The following is a 20,716-nucleotide window of genomic DNA, read 5'->3' on the forward strand; positions in this document are numbered from 1 at the left end:
TGGATTATTTGAGGCTGTACTCCGTTTTGCTTACTTGGGTCTATTGTGTCTCCCTCTCCTGGGATCATGGCCTGTTCCGATGGCTCTTCCTGGCTCTCCTCTGGAACAGGACCTGTAATGGAATTTGAGCTCATAATTCTGATGCACTTCAACCTTCTTCAAGATCATTACTGTTGTGTATCCTCTAGGCTCACAGCCGATAGCAGTAAATAGAGGGTACCCAGCTCCTGTGATCCCTAGATCCTTTGGATTATCCTCCCTCAACCCTCTCTTCGTTGAAATCTCTTTGCTTTCTTTGTCTCTAAGTCTGTCCCAACATTGTCTTCATACCCCACCAGATTCCACCACACAGTTGCCCCCAAGAAAAGAATAGAATTTTTTTGGAAAAGATTATTTATTTTGAAAGTTAGAGAGAGAGAGAAAGAGAAAGGGAGAGTGAAGGAGACGAGAGAGAGAGAGAGAGAGAGAGAGAGAATGAAGGAGACACACAGAGAAAGAGAGCGAGATATTCCATGCTCTGGTTGCAACAGTCAGCACTGGGTCAGCTGAAGTTAGGAGCCAGGAGCTTCATCTGGGTCTCCCACCTGGGCAGCAGGGGCCTGAGCCCTTAGGCAGTCTTTTGCTGCTTTTCCTAGGTCATCAGCAGGCAGCCTGATCAGAGGCGGACCAGTTCATATACCAACTGGTGCCCATTTGAGATGCAGGCATTTCAGGCAGCAGCTTTACTTGCTAGCCACAATACCAGGCCCAACATTAGAATGTTGACCAGAAGGTTAGGAAGGATTTTTTAGGGCTTGAGGTCACCTTGTTTCCTTTTCAGCTGTAAAGAATCCCTCTTTCTTGAATGTTGAGTATATCTGAATCCACATGAAATCCTGGAGACTCACATTTCAACAGGGAAAGCAGCTTCCTTTCTGCCTCTTTGCCCACCAAAAGAGACAGTAAAATAATAACCTGAGGGGTACACATTTGACCTAGTGGTAAAGATGCCATCTGGAACTTCTGCATTCCCGATTGGATTACAGTGTATGAGTCCTGGCTGCACTACCAACTCCAGCTTCCAGCTAATGCATATACAGGGAAGCAGCTGAATGAGGGCTCAAGATAATGAGGCCTGAATACCCCAAGTGGGAGATCTAGATTGGGTTCTACCTCTTGGTTTTTGTTTTGATCCAGTCCTGGCCAGTGCAGGAATGTTGTGGAGTGAACCAGCAGATGGGAGATCTCTGTCTCACTGTCTCTGAAACAAACAAAAATAAAGATAAAATAAACTTTCCTGCTTCTAAGATGACTTTCTAGAGAGCATACTGCAAGATCTGACTTCACAAATACAGACCTATTGGGACGAAAGGTGGGGTACTGCCATACCAAATTGCTAAAATTTTCACAGCCAGCACCTTTCAGTGAACAGGAAAATAAGAGGCAGGATTCTTAGGAGACTGGTTTTAGTGATAGGAAAAAGGAAGGAAGGTTTATAAGTGTGCCCATTAGGCCTACCTGTCTTCACTGAAGCCTCCAGCCAGTGTACTCCATCAGTAGGACAGGGCTCTGCAATCAACAGCTTGCAGTTCGTTAGCACACATACACAGAGGAGACAGGAGAGAATCCTGTTGTGAGGGTCTGGGTTGTTTGTACAGTGAGCTTGAAACAACCACCTTTCTTAAGTACAGTCATGTTTCCCTGAATGTGTCAATTGCTTATTTATCTGCTGTTTGCATGAGATGGAGATAAAAGTGAAGGATTAGAAAGTGGCCTGTGATTATTACTGTATAATATTTGGGGAATGCAAATTTTATTTGAATGTCAACTACAGTTAAGCATGTGCTGTTTGTTTTTCTTACTCAGGTTTTGTAATTTGATGGAATTTTTTTTTTTTTTATAATCCATTTTATTGTATTGTTGTTGACAATCTTTACATAGTTAACTATAGTTGAAGGAAAATCAAGAAAGAGAAGAAGAAAAAAAAAAAAAGGTTCAGGGGTATAGGGAGGTGGGCAATGCTATTATGTCCATATTGTTTCCATCATGTATCTGAGGTAAAAGGGGATATTGAGGGAGAAGCCCCACCCGGTTTCCCGCCCACCCCAAGTCCCGGATGTGGGGCATGCTCTGAGATATGTGCTCAAGTGGAGTTAATAGTTCTCCAGTTATGAGTCACTGCCAGTTTCGCTCGATGAGGTGGTCCACTGATTGATATGGTCCATCATGAAGTCTCCATTTGTCCCATATTTCGCTGCCAACATGTAGCTGAGATGAATGATTGTCCTATTCTGTCTTCTGTCTTTTCTTGGTTAGAATTCTGAGTCCAGCAGTTCAAGTGGGGAGATCTCCAAAGATACTTTGAGGTATTCCCAGACCAGATTCTTGTATGTTCTAGCAAGCACAGGGCCCGGCACAGTCCATCACCCTGATCAGCTGGTGGTTGCAATTGCTGTGTTGGTTCTGTTTTCAGTTCCGAGTTGCACTGGAACCAATGGGTGTTGCAGTCCAGTCTGGTTCGGCCCTTACATCAACCAGTGGGAGCTGTAGCCTAGTTGGGGCGACCCACAATAACCCCCACCAGACCGCCCCCTACCCTGGTTTGCCAGTATGTGTAGCAGAAGACCAATCTGTCCCCCATCCCATTTGGCTCTGGTACTTGTCAATGGGTATTAAAGCTTGGTTTTATCTAACCAACTCAACCATCCAGCCCTCACAGATATTGTTAAGTCCTCTCTATCTAGCCATCCCAGCCCCCATCCTAGTTTTCATGCCCTCCCACGGGAATAGTGACCCAAGAAGGGGGAACCCACTTTTTCCCTCCCAGGTCTCTCTGTCCCGGTTTGTGCACTCTTTAGGTGGTCCTGTGATTTGACTCGACAGAATTAGTCCCCAGTGCCAGCTTCTGCCAGCTGATGCTGTGGCCCTGATCTTGTCCACATGCAGCGCACAGGTGTTGTAGCCTTGCTTAGTCGTGTCTGTCTCTATCCCAGCCAACACTCTCCAGTGGGAGTGGTTGTCCAGCGAGGGGACCAGCTTAACCCCCCCGCCAGCTCTGCCCCTCCCTTCCTGGATCTCACGTGTGCTGGATGGGTGCTGCATTCATATCCAGTACAGGCAACCACGCCCTGGCGTTCCATAATGTGTACTGGTTTTGTCGCAACCAAACCCGGCCCATTCCACACTCTGTTCTGGTGATCGGATTTGCCAGAGGATAACATGAACTGATTCAGCCTGGTCTGCTCCTGACCCATGCCGAATGCATGCCAGTGGGAAACTTTCCATGGCCTATTCTGGGCTGTTTCCAATCATGCTTCTCGCGCTTACCTGCAGGGACTGTGTCCTGCCAGAGGAGTTGCCCAGGCTCCTCCATCAGAACCCCTCCCAATGCCAGATTTTGCGCTTGCCAGGGGGTTCTTGAGCCAACCCTACTCAGTTCACCTCCTGTGCTAGCAGGAACAGTGGCTTTTCCTGGCTGGCTTTCACCCCATTCTGACTCTTGTTGTTGGATGTTTCAGCCCAGCCATGGCTCGTCCATACCCACATACAGCTCACACATGGCTCAGAAGGGGATTGAGACCCAGCCTAGTCAGTCCCACATCTACCCTGTTTCTCCATAACACCAGATGGTGCTGGGATCTGAACCGGCCTGGTGCATCCAATCCCAGTCCACACTAGTGCCTCGGGTGACTGCAACTGTTTCCTAGATAGAACGCAGCCCCCATTCCAGCACATACACCCCTTGGTGGGAACCTCATCCCAGCTGTGGCATCCCAGATTGGGACCGTTCCTAGCCGTAAATCACGCACCTGCACGTGGTTGCTCCGAGGACCATTAGGTGCCAGCCTGCTACACAAGCCAGAGCTTATCTTTTACTTGATAGGTGTTCAAAGCTCAGCATTATTAAGGGATTGGAAGTTCTTCAAAGGAAGAGTTGCTGGTATTGGGAATCTTTAGGATTGACTCAGATCCCAGAAACAGTGGGGTCACTCTAGAGCTATCTCAGCAGCGATTCAGACGTCCAATACCCCAGAGCTCCCCGGCCGGGCGGCCAGCAGGCTCAGCCTGGCGCCAAATGGCACACTGGCCGCCCGGGCCCAGCCCGCCATGAGCCATGGGCACATGGCGGACTGGGTTCGGGATCCGAGCTAGACGTCCTCTCCCGCAGCCCTCGGCTCGCCTCTGGCAGCCGGAGGTGTAATCCTGCAGGCCCGAGGTTGCGCCCCTCCCCAATCCCGTTCACCACCCAATGAGGGTGGCGGGTGGGCCCCGGACATGCCCAGTCACGGAGGCCTCCCCCCTCGGCGTACTCACCCCAGAAGGAAGCAGGCCGCACCCAGGCATGCCCGGGCCCAGCCCGCCATGAGCCATGGGCACATGGCGGACTGGGTTCGGGATCCGAGCTAGACGTCCTCTCCCGCAGCCCTCCGATGGAATTTTTTTATCACAATTTAATAAATGTTTGCATTATTTAACAAAAAAAAAAAAGAAAGTGGCCTGTGGAATTACATATGCACTAAATGCTGTTTCGGAGTGGAAGAAAGGAAATTGATACATTGCAAAGGGATTCAAGTTAGATGTTAAGAAGACATTTGTAACTTAGAATTTGAGGATGAGTTTGTTGAAATGCTTGATACTTTTCTACTACATAATGCTATATTTGGGAAATCATTTAAAAATCTTAACAGATTTGTGTCAGTACAGAAAGTCAGGAAAGAATCCTCTAGAAGACCTTATAAAAAGATAGTCATTAGTTACTGCTTGGGATATTTCCAGTCATTGCCAGATATATTTTTAGGTACCTACTTTGTACCAACTCTCTTGGTCTTTTTGGGCTGCTGTAACCAAATACCATGGACTGTGTGCTTAACTACAAATAGTGTTCCTCACATTCTGAAGGCAGAGAAGCCCAAGATCAAGGAGCCAGCAGATGGGCTGTCTGGTGAAGACCTGTGTTTCAGTGTGTAGGTGGCTGTCTTCTTACTGTGTTCTCACATGGGAGGGACAGGGGCTCTGGTCTCTTCCTCTTCTCTTAAGGGTACTGATGTCATCTGGGGCCCCATCCTCACGACCTCTTCCAAACCTAATTAGTGCCAAGAGTTTCTGGCTCCAAAGGCCATCACATTGGGTATTAGGGCTTCGATATATGCATATGAAAGCTCATAAAACCAGCTTTCCAGTTTCCAGTAATTAATGAGAATTTCCCAAGATGCTGCATTTACTGTTTTTTTTTTTAACTCTCCCCACTTTTTGTATGAACAGAACCCAGAAAAAAAGCCTTCTTAGTTCTAGAAGTTCCCCTGGCTTACTGGAAGCCCCTTCTGGACAGAATCCTCTTGAAAGTATTTGGTCACACGGCTGTTTCCTGCTGACATGGAGAGCCTGGCTCTGCCTTCTTACTGTCCCAGGATGGATCCTCTGGCTGCCCAGGATTTAGTTGAAAAGCCTCATTCTGCTCTTTGAACTGAAACCTGTGAACATCATAGTCTCCTGGTTATCTCCTTATGATCCTCCTGTTTTGGCTTTGGAAACTCTCCTGGGCAGTTTCCTATGAACTGGTTCTCTCTGGAAGCATGAGTCAAAGGCTGGGTCCACCAAGTATGGCTGCTTGAGCTGAGGTGGCTCACTCTGTATCTGTTCCCTTAGCTTCCGGTAAGCAGATCACCATCAAGACTTCTGAAATCATATGGCTTCCAAGCTCTGAAGGGCAGGTCATGGCAGGACTTGGGAGTAGAGCGTGACCAGAAGCTGATTAGTAAAAGCTGGGTATAGGACCTGGGGCATGGGTTGGGTTAGTGACTTCGGATAGATGGGGTAAGTATGGCTGTGTTGGAGAAGATTCTCTTAAAAGACATGACTTCCTGTTGCTGATTGCCTCCTGCACAGAGCTCCCTTCTATGCAGGGCCCAGAAATCCTCACCTCAGTCTGATTCACCCAGGGGCCTGGTGGGAGGGCAGTGCTGACTTGTGTGAGCTGTGCTATTTGTTCAAGGGAGGCACTTGTTTGGAATACTCATGCCACATCTGTGTGAATGTCATCAGCAGCACAGAGCTGAGTGGTGGGCTGTACACAAATCCACCAGCTTCCTGGGATAAAGGCTTCTCTTTCAGCCTGAGGCAGGGGATTACACGCCGCTACTTAAAGAAGTAGGTCAGGGAGAGAGGCTGTTGAGCATCCCTTGCTTTCATCCCCCTGACTCCAAACCATCCACTCACACTGTCTTCCCGTTTTCTGTCACCCAGTAACTACTCTTTGTCAAGCAGCATCACTTCCAAGGAGCCCTCTTTGCTGCTGCCTTCTTCCTTCCTGCAGCTTATTTGAAAGCCTGGGACGAGCTCTTCGGGTATACTGAAAGAACCTGTTAGAGGGCATTTAATTCAAAATGAAATTTCCTCGCTTTCCAAGTGGCAGTCCCAGTTCTGTGAGCCACACTAGACAGCGCTAGTTATTAAAAAGGCATTCAGGACCTTCTCAAACTCCTCAGATCACTTGAGGAAAATGAAAACCTGCTGAAGAGGGAACAGACAATGGAGGAAGTGGGGGAAGACAGCTGAAATCCTGTGGAAGTCACAGAGGCCTCCCGGGAGGCTGGCCTGCACTGGGACTTCTGGGCAGGCTGCATTTAAGACTAGACAGGCCCCACTCTGGCTACCTTGCTTTCCCAGTGACAAGAACAGGTAGTTTCCTAGACACACACACACCAGAGGTAAAAGATGATAGAATATAGTGGGTCAGCTACTCCTCCTGTGAGGAGAAACTGGGACCCAGCAGGGCGGCCTCAGCATCCAAGGCAGGGCACTGCTTCTCAGTGCTTGCTTAGCGTTCTGCAGGCAAGCATTCCAGCTGCCAGCACTACATGTGAATGCCAAGTGACCCTTTCAACAAGCATGATATCCCTGAACCAATACACACGTAGTCTGTAACACGATCCTTTCTTGAATTCACATGTGGTGACTCTGGCGGGACAAGGTCATCTCTAGAGACACTTTTTTGGCTGTAGAGCAGATTGTAGAGGTGTCATTCAAAATTCTGGTGCCAGGCAGACAGGGTACATACATGAAGTCTTGCCTTAGCTGTGCCATTCCCATGCAACACTTTCCAACTTTTAAAATGAATTATGGGGGCCAGTTTGTGATGTAGTAGATAAAGCCATTGCCATTAATGCTAGCATGTCAAGGCAAGGTCTAAGTATTTTGTTCCCTGAACACAGGTGGGAAGACCTGCATAGAATTCAAGGCTCCAGGAATTGGTGTAGCCTAGCCTTGGGCATTGTAGCCATTTGGGGAGTGAGCAGTAGATGTAAGATCTCTCTGTATAACTCTGCCTTTCAACTACATTTTTTTAAAAAAAATAATTGACTTTATTTGAAAGGGGTGATAGTGGAGACAGAGCAAGAGAGAGAAGGACAATATTCCACCTGCCCATGCTGTGATTTTGTAAGACTAAGGGAATGTCATGCGGCAAAGTGAAGCTCATGACCCCCAGCTGTGATGAGATCCTGTTTCAGAGGGACATGACACCTGATAGCAGACTCGGGGAGATGCTCCTTCCCAGAACAGCACTTATGCTTCTGTGTATGCATGTGTGCAGTGACCTGGGGATACCAAGCACTGTGTGTTAAGGGCTGGTCAAGACAGGAAATTCTAGGCAGGGGCTTCCCACAGCCATGTTTCTTGCGGATTTGAGTCCTTTGAAGACTGCTTTAGTCCCTTTAAGTCCATGAGAGTGGCAATCAAGGAGAGCCATGTGTGTGGTACCATTTCTCCCTGAGGTATGTTGGGGGATTGGTTGCATTAAGGGCTGACCAGGGACCCCTGATGGCTGGGAGCCTATGAAAGTGAGGTCTAGAGCCTGAGGGCTGATCACTGGTGGAGTGAGTCCTCAGTGTCACCACAGTGATGGACTGTCTCCAACCTGCAGGCTGCTGGGAGCTAACACCTTTGAGGTCCTTTTATACTTTCCAGGCGCTAGCTGGTCTCTACCTCTACTTCAGGCTGCCAAAACAGGGCAAACATTTTAGGGACAGAACATAAAACGGTGACATCAGGCTCCAAAATGAGTTATAGTGGGAGGTGAAAGTTTAATAATCCTCTTTCTCAGTCTTTAATCCTATATAATTTTAGCTTCAAGCCTGAAATTTACCTTTCCCAAACTAGTGATTTTACTTTGTACCCTGGAGTCCAGGAAGGACATGAGTTGAAAGTAAGAGAGGGAATCTTTCCTTGTTTATAGAAAACATCTTCATCTCCTGAAAACATCAGAAGAAAAAAGGAGAGTTGGCTTCCTGAGTCTAAGTAGGTCCCCCTGAGGTTTTATGTATGGTAACAGTTTTTTAGAAAGGCAAACAGCTAACAGCTACCTATTAATAAAGGTGTATTTTATTTATTTGTAAGGCAGAATTAGAGTGAGACAGAGAGAGACTAAGAGTCTGAGATTGAGAGAGATCTTCCATATGTGTTTTCACTCCCAAATGCCTGCAACAGCCAGGGATGGGCAAAGCTGAAGACAGTAGTTCAGAATTTAATTCTGGTCTTTCATATGGGTGGCAGGGATCCAAGTACTTGAGCTATTACCTGCTGTGTGCCACTATGCAAGTCTAAAGGAAGCTGGAATCAGAAGTTGAGTTGGGACTCTACTCTGGGTACTACTAACGTGAGACACAGGCATTCCAAGCAATGTTTTAACCACCATGCCAACAGTTGATCTAACCAGTATAATAAACATTCAAATAATTTACTAAACTTTTCTGGGACTCTTTTATAAAAAGTAACAGATAAATTCTTTGAATTCTTGTTGAGTTGTTTATGTTTATTAAAATCTTACCTTTGCTGGAAATCTCAAGATCAATAAAATTTAAAACAAGCAAAAGAAGTTAGGAATACTGCATTTAGTCTGACTTAAGGTGGTGTTTCCATTTTCTACCCTGCATACACACAAGTTAAACACTCAACAAAGAAAACCACTGCCATAAATAGCATGTTTTAAAAGAAAAGCAGATGTACTCTCTTCTCTCCCTATTTGGTGACTGGGGCACAATTATTTGCTTGGTTGTGATCTTAGAGGGCAGGGAGCAGGAAGAGCATCTTCAAGAGTCAGGGGACTATAAAAGCCTATGGATAGTCACTGCCAGGATGACATTATCTTTTTTTAAAAGATTTATTTATTTATATTGGAAAGTCAGATATACATAGAGGAGGAGAGACAGAAGATTCACTCCCCAAGTGACTGCAACAGCTGGTGTTGTGCCGATCCGAAGCCAGGAGGTGGGAACCTCTTCCAGGTCTCCCACGCGGGTACAGGATCCCAAGGCTTTGGGCTGTCTTTGACTGCTTTCCCAGGCCACAAGCAGGGAGCTGGATGGGAAGTGGAGCTGCGGGGATTATAACTGGTGCCCATATGGGATCCCGGGTGCGTTCAGGATGAGGACTTTAGCCACTAGGCCACTGCAACAGGCCCAGGATGACATTATCTTGACCTAGAACTCCCAGGATTGCTATTGCAATCCAGGAGTCACAGTGAAGGACCAGTACTCCTGAAGGCCATGGAATACAATGCAGCATACCAGGTGGGTAATTTCTTCTCGTCAGTCCTCTTGGACCAACTGTACCTCACATGTGGATTTCAAATGTGAGAAAAAAAATAGATGGCACAATTGGATGTCTTTTTGCTCCTTTTACACAAGCAAGTACACTTCCTTCAAACAAGCAGTACAGTTCAGCATAGGACATTAATTTTGTTTAGAATGTGTACTTTAGAATACCTTTGGTTGAAATGCTTTTAATGTTGAGTTCAAAAGTTGAAAGAGCCAAATCATCTCCTTTTCCCTGGGAACTTTGGCATGGGGTTGCCCAGGGCCTTCATTTCAACAAAACATTCTTTTCTCACTCTTTCCATCAAGAAAGCAACATCATGAAGTATTAACCATCATGCCTGGCCATCATGGAAAGTCACCACCAAGTGAAGGCCCACAAGCCGTGTTAGGGCTGGAAGGGCCTTCTGGCCCCCTGTAGCATTCTAGTTTGAGCTGTGGACACAGGTAGGGAAAGTGCATTTGTACTCTTTTTAGTAAAAATGCACTATTTTTGGCAATACTTTCTTGAACTCTTGTCTTGCTTGTGTTTTCTAGTGTGCTTATAAAGCATGAGGATTTAGGGCTTGGGAAAGGCAGACTGGGCCAGGGGAAACATTGCATCTGCCATAAGGATACCCAAGGCAGGGCCAAGGCACCGCAGAGAGCTTCTTACCTCAATAACCGGGCTTACATTGAGGACCAGGCCTCACTTTCTGCAGTTTCATGTCCGCCAACCCTCTATTTCCTACTTAGAGTTGCTCTGTGGGTACTCTCTGGGATAGTCAACTGGCAGGACAATTTTTCTGATCATTTTGTTTTCTCCAACTTTTGTTTATTTTCTTCATTTGTTTACAAAGCCTAGTTTGCAGTGTCTTTACATAGAAAGTGGAAGAATGAATGCTGCTCTGGAAATATCAGTCAATGGTTTTTATGGGATAAGAAGATCCCAAAGTGGTACCTGGATGGCAAGCATCTGTGTGTGTAGGGGAATGGTGAAGAGAGAGGTGAAGGCCCCACTTCTTTTAGGGTGTGGGAGACAAGTGGAGCCAGATGAGTCTAGAATCCCAGTGGCCATTCAGTCTCAGGATGTGCTCCATGCTAGCAGTCAACACCGGAGTATTATGTGACAGAGATACTTTTCACAGGGATGTGGAAGGAGACAGTAAAGACAAGCAAGCCATTCTTTCTGGGTCGAATATGGGTGGCAACACCAGAAGCTGGGAGTCCCTGGGATGGATACCCTCAGTAGTTCTAGGTGGTCTTCAGTGAGGTTGGTAGCCATGGGCAGCTACATGGCCTGCAGCATCCTCAGGACTCGTATTCAGGTTGCAGACATCCAAATGTATGTCCTTTTCTTGGTTTGTTACATCACTTTGTATAACCTTGTTTTGAAACTTCCAGCAAGGTAGTTGAATCAGGTGTAGGTCAAGACTAGACCCTGACTTTTCCATTTGGCAGGCTGACACATGAGAGCGTGGAGCAGTCTGGAGCAGGCTCCAATGGCAACTCCAGTGATGCAGGGACTTTCTGCAAGGGGGTAGCTGGCAGAGAATCAGGCTCATTCAGATTTGTTTGGAGAGACTCCTTCTCTCCTCATTACTCATGATCCTTGTTTCTGGAGTCTTTGGAAAAGAGACAGATGAACTCTACTTAGAATTTTTAATTCTAACCAGATTCCCGACCATAGGAATGTCCTGTTTGCACCTTTACTCTGGATCAGAGGTAAGGGGACAAGAAAAGTATCCAACTGAAACTTCAGCATTATTAATACAATGTCAATAATCATATTTTTCCTGCATGTTTCTTGTGATGTTGTAAGCACTGTATTGGTCATAATTAGTTGTTTTTCTTTAATTGCTGTATAGTTTAGCTGTCCATGGCTTGCTTTTCATCTCTACTCTCCATTAATTATTTTTCCATTCTTCATGCTTATTAAGCATTTCACATGCTTTTAAAGTGACAGCTATCTAGGAATTCCTTTGACAATACAACTTCCCACTCCCTAGTATCTCCAAAGATGGCTGAAATGGGTCACACCTTCTGTTATCCAATTCTTGTGTAAGCATTCTGGGCTGGCCCTGTGACCTTTAGGTAGCATACTGATGTTTAATCTTGTTTCCATGTTTTTTCCTAGAACTCAGGTCTTGAGCAAAAAGTACTACCACTTGACTGAAGCCCATTTAGTTATCACCAAAGAACATGACTGAACTGATTACATAATCAAGCAAGGCCATCAGTGCTGTGAATCAATACGCTGATTACCTACCTACTTCCAAAACTTTTTAAAACCCCTTATCCCTAATCCTTTGGGGAATCTGAAAATGAAGTCATGATCATCCAGCTTCATTCCTGATACTTTGCAAATAAATGTTGACTTTCAAGACCTTGACACCAGTTAAACTGACTTGTTGCCCAGATGGACCCAGGTGTTGGGTTTTATAATAGTATATGACCACACATTTCCATTTATTTTTTGGTCATTTTTACATGCCCCCCCACCACAAAGTGTTACAGTTTCCTTCTCTATCTGGGAAAATACAGTGGAGTCCTCCTTCCCTCCCCCAAGTTTAATGAGACAGGTTGGAATTTTTCAAAAGGAACATTTACTAGGAAACTAAAGGGAAACAAAACAGAATACAAGAGAACAGAGGCAGAGTTGCAAATGAGGAAATTTAAAGGTATGACCAGTATCTGGCCACAGCTATACTGGTTAGCAAAGCTTGTTAGATACAAATTCATTTTTCTGCCTACCCTACAAAATCACCATCTCTTTCTTATCAACAAGCCAATAGCATACGCGTTAGTACTCCAGGACTGCCAACTCCCTGGACAGGAAGGTATCGAGGTGGGGAATAACAGGCATAGCTGCCTTCAGATCTCCTACCCAGAACCCCACGACCGAGCACATGTCAAAGTCCTCATATCTACTGAAATCATTCTGGGTTCTCTGGGGTCATTCTGGATTCATCTGCCTAGCTCCAGAGACAATTGTTCTACTTGCTATCTTGTTGGCATTAGCTTTTCTGGCTTTGGTTCCAAATCCTGAAATGGCAGAAGATGCCTGATGGGTGGGCAGAGAACTTTGGGCAAAGAAAGTTGAATTTTCTCATGTCATCAGATAGAATCAAATCTTGGATTCCCTTTGAGTTCTAGTGATTGGAAGCCAATCCTAGATGAAAATGCATCAAGCAGGCTGGGGAACATGTGAAACTTGAGTGTAACAACACTGCCTCACACAACAAAAGGCCTCCTTATGTTTTAGATCTGATCTCAGGCTAGAGTTTCATATTAAGCAGCTATGGCTGAAGAAAGACAGGCAACACTCCTGCTTCCCTCCCATTAATACCATGTTGAAATACTAATTGAAATGAAGACAATTAACTTTCCAAGCATATAAACTATAATCCAACTCTTGCTTTTGCTGCAAAGAGACTGTATGAAAAGGAACATGTTATCTTAGAGTAATGGTGCAAATATGTGGATGTGGTGCCTTACACCCATAATTGGAGAAAGACGACAGTTAGGTAACAGCCCCTGGTCTTCCCAGGGCACTCTGAGGCCTTTGGTTTAATTTCTGTGGAGGCAGAAGCAATAACAATTAGGCAGTGGATTGGCAAACTTAGTCACAGAGGAAGCCGAGTCATGAATGAGATGCCCGGGGAGAGCCCTTGAACTTCACTCTTGCAAGTATTTCCGTTCCCCAAGTGCTGTGAAAGTGATATATGTGCTTGCAGTGAGAAGGAAAACTGTCTGTGGCTGCCCTAGCTAAGATCTGGGCTGTCGCATATTGAAATACCCCAGAAGGCACTCGGGCCAAGAAAGCCCCAAAGCTGTGTCTTCCCTTAAGGGATGGCTGAGTGGTGTCTCCTTGATCTCATCTAACACAGTGCCACAGCTGTTCCCTCAGTCCAAGGCTGTACCCTCAGTCCACATGCGTACCTTGGAAAGGATATTCCAGAATGCTTATGTCATTGAGATATGCTCCTCTCTAAAAGGCATGAAAGTTTATGTTCACACTAACAACACCATTAGTTGAAAGGAAGTGACTGCTGGCTACCAGAAAATTAGTGCTGGGGTTTCTTACTCCTTGAAATCTCATTCTATCAGAAAAGAGGACTATGATCACCTGATCCTCTCTGCCATGTGCATGGAAGGGGGCAGTGAATTTGCTGTGAACAATCCCTCCTTGCACTAGATGTTCTCCAGAAGGAATGGCCTAATGGTCCTACTATTCTCCTGGAGCTATTCCTTGCTAAGCTGGAGCATTTCTTGGGGTGAAATGTTTTCTGGAGACAGTCATTAGCTCAAAGGTAGTCAAGTGTGAATTGAGATCTGCTGCCTATTTAGCACCTGGATGTGTGTATATATATATATATATATATATATATATATATATATATATATATATATATATATATTTAAAATATTCTGTCCTTCCAGGGCTTGCAAGCAAATAAGATCTTGTCAGAGTGACTACTGCCAAGGCAGGTGCTATGTCCCCATCAGCAAGGACCTTAATCATTAAGAGTCCTGGTACTCTTGGTACTCTCACTGTATCACTTAGTTTCTTTCATAGTCCAGTCTTGGTTCTTGGCTGTGAGAGATGTGTGCTTCCTGTGCAGCACACCACCTTGGGCCACCAGAAGCAGGTGGTTGGACCATTCAGGTTCACCAAACCCAATTTTGAAAGAGGGCCAGTTATTGCTGTAGTTACAGCTGAGCATTTGGTCACTGGAGTCGTCTAGGTGTTGCTGGATGGGAAAAGTTACTTAAGATCTTTGTAAGATGGTGATCCTACTGTGTCCTCTGCACAAGCAGTCCTCTTATCCATAGTCATCGTTTCTGTAGGGAGAAGAAACACAAACAGCAGTTCGGTTTTCAATCAGGTATTTTTAATGTTTACCAAACAAGTGTCAGGCACTGGAATAGTTGCTAGAGCATAAAAACCATGAAGAAGACCTTTTTCTGTTTTCAAAGGGCGCATAGAGAGGAAGGCTGAATAATAAAGGTGTGCATAAAATGTACATACAAAAAGAAAGGAGTCACTTCAAAAGGATTGATGGACTCTACTGAGCAGATCTTGAAGGGTAAGTCTTGAGCGGGACTATTTAGGTTTTGGAGAGAGGAAAGGGCGTGAACAAAGGCACAGAGCCAGGAAAGGGCATGGTGCATCAGAGGAATCACCAGTACTTGGCATGACTGGATTGTAATGTGAGGAGTGCAGATGCATCAAGGAAATCCAGGATGGACAAGGTGGTCCGAGTAGTGCCACATCCATTCTTTATTTTCAAGTTGTGAAGGATGGGGTCTCTTGATGGGACCCAATACACAGAATGGTAGTATCTCCTTTGTTTCCCACTCAATCCAGCATTCAACTTAAAACTCAGGGCATATTCAGCTGTAGGGTATTAACAATGTAAACACAGAAAGAACACTGAAGTCACCTGCATGGATACGGTAATAACAAGAAGGTTACACATCAACTAGGAGAGAGCAGCAAACATTCTCAAACAGAAATACATGGACTGTGTTTCAGAGACCAGAGATTCACATGTAAGGCTGCAACTTAAAGATTGTAATAAAAGCCAGCATACACTGTAGCACGAAAGCCAACACTGACAGCAACTGCTGGCTTCAAAGAGTGTGCACATGTGTGGGGACGCAGGCAAGCACACACATGTGTGTACACATACACATCCCTGAGAAAGCAGATTTAGTTTCTGACTCTAGCAGGTAAGAATGAAAGGATGTTTTTCTTAATACTGTGATCCAAATATGAATTGCTACTCTGGAGTGTCTCTCCAAATGGCTCTACCATCCATCCCCCCACTCACATCAGGTCCTGGGCTCCAGGGCCCTTCTCTGTGAGACTCACACTTAAAAGCCCAGTTTGCTAGTGCCTTAGGCCTTCTTTAGGAAGGCAAACTGTCAGTAGACTCTGACCCACCAATTAGTGTGGTCCCAAACTGTTGTACTGCATTAGCCAATAGATTATGTGCTACATTCTGGCATTTTTGAATAACAATTGTGTGCCATGTATATGACATGTACTTTAAAAATCCACAGAAGAGCCCTATGAGGTCCAGTGTTTTAATTTACTGCAACTTGGCTTTTAAAAAAAATTATCTATTTGAGAGGTCAAAGGGGAAACAGAGAAGGAAAGAGAATAAAGGTGAGGGTGCTCCCATTTACTCCTCAAATGCCTTGAGAGCTGAGAGCCTTCACATGTGTGGCAGGAACCCAGATCACCTGGGCCGTCATTGCTGCCTCCCAGGGTCTGCATTAGCAGGAAGCTGGGGTCAGGAGTCACAGCCAGAAAGTGAACCCAGGCACTCTGATGAGGGACATGGCATTTTCATTGGCATCTTAACCAATAGGTTGACTGTCCTTTATGAGGCTCCTTATTAGAGAACACACAGTTGTTAAAAGGTTTATACAAAGCCAGACTCCAACTAAGTGTCATAGCTTGGACTTAAACCCAAGATTTTTAATTTTCAAGCTCTAGCAATTACATTATTCTTCATTTCACCTAGTAGGCCAGGTCCACATACCTGATGTACTGAAATATCTATATTTTGTGGGTTTCTAAACACTAAATGTAGTCAGATGACTGGCCTTTAGGAAACCTAGTCTGAGACAGTAGCATGCAACAGGCACCATGTCCTACTTACGGCTTCCTAGCTTCTTATTTTGTGTTTCTGGATATTGACCTGATTGTATATCTCATGTGAATCCTCAGTCATATATACAAAATCATTACTCCCTGTTACGAGCTTATGTTTCACTATTCCATGTGAGCAATACCTTCAGATTGCTTTGGGTATAGCTCTCTCAAACTGCCAGCCTTAGGGACCACTCCTATACTTGGTTTGTTATGAATTTGAAGTTTGGTTAGAGGGCTGGGTTATGATCTCAACTGAATTTTTAAAGTAAATGTGATCCCCAGCTATAGGCAACTGCCTAGGTTGTCTTGTACCTAGGTAAGTGTTAACACTGCTGGGAGAAAGGCAATCAATATCTAATGTGAATTCTGGGCCTGGTTAAGCCAAATTTGTGTTAACTATACCAGTATGTCAGCATAGTTGCTTTATTTTTTTTCTTCCTTTTTCAAAAAAGATAAGTGGGAAAGGCAAGGAACTCTGGGCTGGGACATGCCACCCTGGACCCCAGTTTGGGAAGCTGCAGATTGCCCAGGGATGGGCTCTTGGGACACATTTGAGTGGGAGCAGCTGAGGGTATATTTGACAGGGAAGGAATGATTTCTGAGATCTTCCACAGACTGGGCCACGGCACTCACAAGCAGTCAAGGGAGCTGACACGGATTGATTTAGAGGGCGGAAACCAGAGGGCATTTCTGGGTTAGGTCAAAGCAAATGCTTCAGATACTTGGGCTGGGCTAAAAAGCATCACCACTGTCTGCTGGTACTTGCAAAAGCTTGGGCTGGGGGGAATACCTGGATGGGCTAGGTGGCAGTAACCACCTGTGAGTGTTGGAGCAGGGGATGGATCACCCCAGGCTGGGGCGAAGCACCCAGCATAACGTGAGAGAACTGGATCTAGGGGCAGATTCTTTAGGGAACTTGTGGGCTTGTCTCTGTGGTCTACAGCACCGACCAGTTTACGTGGAAAGCCAGAAGCAGTGACGGGCCATGTCAGGCTAGACCATGGAACTCACCTGACAGGAGCCCACGTGACACAGGGGCTGGGCAAAGGCAGGGTGGGGCCAGACCTTAGCACCCACTGACACGCATGAGAGCCAGGACAGGGTGTAAGCCACTCCTGGCTGAGCCAGGCTGCAATACCTGCCAGTGAGAACTGAGACTATGGGTGGGCCATGCCAGGTTAAGCTGAAGCATCCAGGGCTGGGAATGGTACTGGTATGGGAACTCTGTGGACTCCCCTGCTGGGCTGCAATTCCTACTGATGAGTTTGAGCCAGACCTGTGTGTGGGTGGTCCAGGCTGGGCAATGCTGTAGCACCACTGGCATACATGTGAGCTGGGTTGGGGATGGGCCAAATTGGGCTAGACTTCAGAACCTCCTGGCACTTGTGATAGTCAGAATGGGTGTGGGACAGGCCAGGCTAGATCACGGCACCCATCAAGTTACATGAGAGCTGGATCTGGGGGTGAGCTAGGGTGGGCTAGGCTGGAGCACCCATTGGTGAGAACCATAATGGGTGAAGGTGAGTTGGGCCAGGCTACAGTACCCACCAGTGAGTGCAAGGACTATGGGCTGGCGATGTCAGTCTGGTTAGCAGCATTCAATGGCACATGTAGGATCTGGGGCTGGGAGCAGGCCTGGTAGGGAAAATTGGGGGACTCCCTTGTTAGATACAGTTCCCACTGGTAAGCACATAAGCTGGGGCTGGAAGCAGGCTAGACCAGGCTGGGTTGTAGCACCTTGCAGGCTTACATGTGAACCAGGTCTGGGGGCGGGCTGGGCAGGGACAGTCCACGGCATACACTGACACCAATGAGAGCCAGGACTCTGTGAAACCTATGTAAACAATACTAAAAATTGAAAAAGTAAATAAATAATAAAGATTAATTTATTAATTTAAAAACAGAATTATATACATACACATGGGGATTGAAAGAGTGCTGCTTCTCAAATGAGATTTTTATAAAATGAAGAATGAAGATTTTTCTATAGTTTAGAAAAGGGCTAACCCAATAGGATTTTATTGGGAGAAGGAATAGAATTTTTTTTTTTATAGTTACAGAAAAACAATGCAGTAGGATATTTTTCTGGGGATGGGATGATGGATGCCATGGCGTCAACACCAGAGAATGCAAGGGTGCTAACCACTATGGCAGTCATGTTGGCCTAGATGGTTTGGTGCTGAAGTCAGGCCCATTTCAGTGGCAGCACAGCAGTCCCGGTTATCACTCAGTTGGCAGTGGTCTCTAAGGCAGTACTATGCCTTTATAAGGTCAGGAGAAACTTCAGTAACATCAACAGGAAGTAGTGGTTACAATCCTATCTCAACAGAGGGGATTTTAAGTGAATTCAATTGTCCTGAGAAAAAGGATCTGATCTCAGTTAAATTGAATTGAAACCAAGGATGAGAACTGTCCTAATGAAAACTATAATGTGAAGTGACATTTCTATTAAAAAAAATACGACAGCTGATGGGAGACAGGCCATTGAAATTGAACCCAAATTAAGACATGAAAAGACTGAATGGAACATTAGATAATATCGCCCTCTGAATCTGAAAATGCGTTTTAATTGCAGGAAGTACTTGAAGTATCTTTTTGAACAAAGAAGCTTGTTAAAATTTGAAGTGATTCTTATTACATGATTCAATCTTAAACGTACATAATATTGCATTTAAAAAAACACCCAAATCAAGGAATTTTGTTGACTATTGCTTAACACAACTTTGTAAGTATATATGGTAAGAAACATCAATCTTTGCCTACATAGAATCTGATTAGGGTCATTCTTTCCCCTAAGAGGGCATTGCACATTTACAGCGAGAAGGAGAGACAGAAAGATCTGCCATTGCCGTTTCCCTCCCCAATGGCCTCAATGGCTGGAACTGAGCTGATCCAAAGCCAGGAGCCAGGAGCCCCCTCTGGGTCTTCCACACAAGTACAGCATCCCAATGCTTTGATTCATCCTCCACGGCTTTCCCAGGTCACAGGCAGGGGGTTGAATTAGAAGTGGAGCAGCCGGGGCATGAACTGCTGTCTATATGGGATGCTAGTGTTTGCAGACAGCAGATTAACCAATTGAGCCATTGTACTGGTCAAGAGGAATTTTCACTTCCTCTTTCCCCTTTAGAATCAGTATTTAAAGAAATATAGCACTGTGAAAATAACTATATTACCAGTCAATAGTAAGGAAGACCAAAGAGTTCATTTGAGCAATTACTTTTTTATTGAACACTCTCCAGCACCTGGATCTATCTGAACAGATTTACATACCCTACCTCATTTTTTAACTTCAACAGTCATTTTCACAGATGTTATAATCAAGTCTGAGAAAGGGTAAGTCATAGAGTTAACCAGAATCCTCTAGTATGCCTTCATGGAATCAAATGCCCGCTCCTAAATACTATATCCAAGACAGCAAGTAAGTGTGCTTGGAATGCCAATCCCATTTCAGCTCCTTTCTACAAAGGATTCCCAGGCCAGAGAATTCTGAACATTGCAGACTTCAAAAGAAAGCATGCTAAGATTTGTCATTAAGTTGTCCTTGAGGGTAAAGTGGCAGGTGGTGGTGTGTGTGACACGTAGATTGTTACTTGGAGAGGTTCATTTAGCAGTGATCGAGAAGCAACGGCCAGTGAAAGCACTAGTCTGAAGGCAGGAAGGGGGATTACTTGAAGGGAAAATTCCTCCACCTGATGAAGTTAAGGGGAAGCTATTGGGAATTTGTTACTATTAATTCAATAAATATTTATTGAGCACTAGACATTGTGGTTAGCACTAGAGACATAGAGATGAACAATTAAAACTATTCTTGAAGAGTTTACAGAGATCAACAGATGACTGCAGTGTCAAGAATAATGAAAAAGAAGATGAAATGTCAGCAGGAAGCTCTGTTTGTAACTGCTATGTGTAGGTGTGCATAATCCCATCTAGGAAAATCAGAGAATAAAAAGGAAAACACATATGACCAAAAAAAAAAAAAAAAAAAGCAGAGTAGGGCAAAAGTTGAAAGATTCCCAGGATGAGATGCTATGCGCCAGTCAGGAAATTGACAGTATAGCAAGCGAGAGCCAACTAGGCCAATTACAACTTGGCCTTCTTCATGGTAAATTTCCCCTGGGAGGTAACCATGTCCTGCCCCATATTGGTGTAGTTTCCGCTAATTTGGCACTCACATAACTGAGTGTTAGCCATTAGCTTGTAAGGGTTCCCATCACAAAGATTCACATACTGGTTGGCTTAAAACAACAGCACTCAGTTTTGCAAGCTGATGTCTGGGAAAAAGGCACCCGCAGGCCCTTCCTCTGAAGGCTCTAGGAGAGAATTGTTCCTTGCCTCATTTCGAGGTTCTACCTGCTGGCAAAGCTTGGTTTTTAGGAGCAGCTGACTTACTTCAATTCCTGCCCCCACCCTTGCATGACATTCCCTCTGTCTATCTGCATCTACATTATCAGAATTAAGGCCTACCCTAATCCAGGTTCATTTTATACTAAATAAATCTATC

The 20,716-nt window shown here is 45.1% G+C and overlaps 2 protein-coding genes across 4 annotated transcripts in view; both read right to left on the reverse strand.

The window, feature by feature from the left end:
* The window catches only part of OLFML1 (olfactomedin like 1), a 33,455-nt gene extending 31,809 nt beyond the window's left edge, over nucleotides 1–1,646 (reverse strand). Inside the window, exons 1-2 of the mRNA XM_004590119.3 lie at nucleotides 1,498–1,646; nucleotides 35–112 (exon numbers count right to left, since the gene is read on the reverse strand). The gene's annotated coding sequence lies outside the window, so the exon portion shown is untranslated. The remainder of the gene's footprint in view (nucleotides 1–34; nucleotides 113–1,497) is intronic.
* A 12,305-nt stretch (nucleotides 1,647–13,951) lies between these two features.
* Nucleotides 13,952–20,716, reverse strand: part of SYT9 (synaptotagmin 9) — a 327,980-nt gene continuing 321,215 nt past the window's right edge. For all 3 annotated transcript variants that reach the window (XR_009245327.1, XM_058663453.1, XM_058663452.1), the window contains one exon: nucleotides 13,952–14,393. Coding sequence is in view for 2 of the 3 variants with exons in the window: in XM_058663453.1 (XP_058519436.1) it covers nucleotides 14,385–14,393 (9 nt within the window). In the remaining variant the exon portion in view is untranslated. The remainder of the gene's footprint in view (nucleotides 14,394–20,716) is intronic.

This window comes from Ochotona princeps, chromosome 4, assembly GCF_030435755.1.
Source record: "Ochotona princeps isolate mOchPri1 chromosome 4, mOchPri1.hap1, whole genome shotgun sequence".
In the NCBI taxonomy this organism is placed as follows: Eukaryota; Metazoa; Chordata; class Mammalia; order Lagomorpha; family Ochotonidae; genus Ochotona; species Ochotona princeps.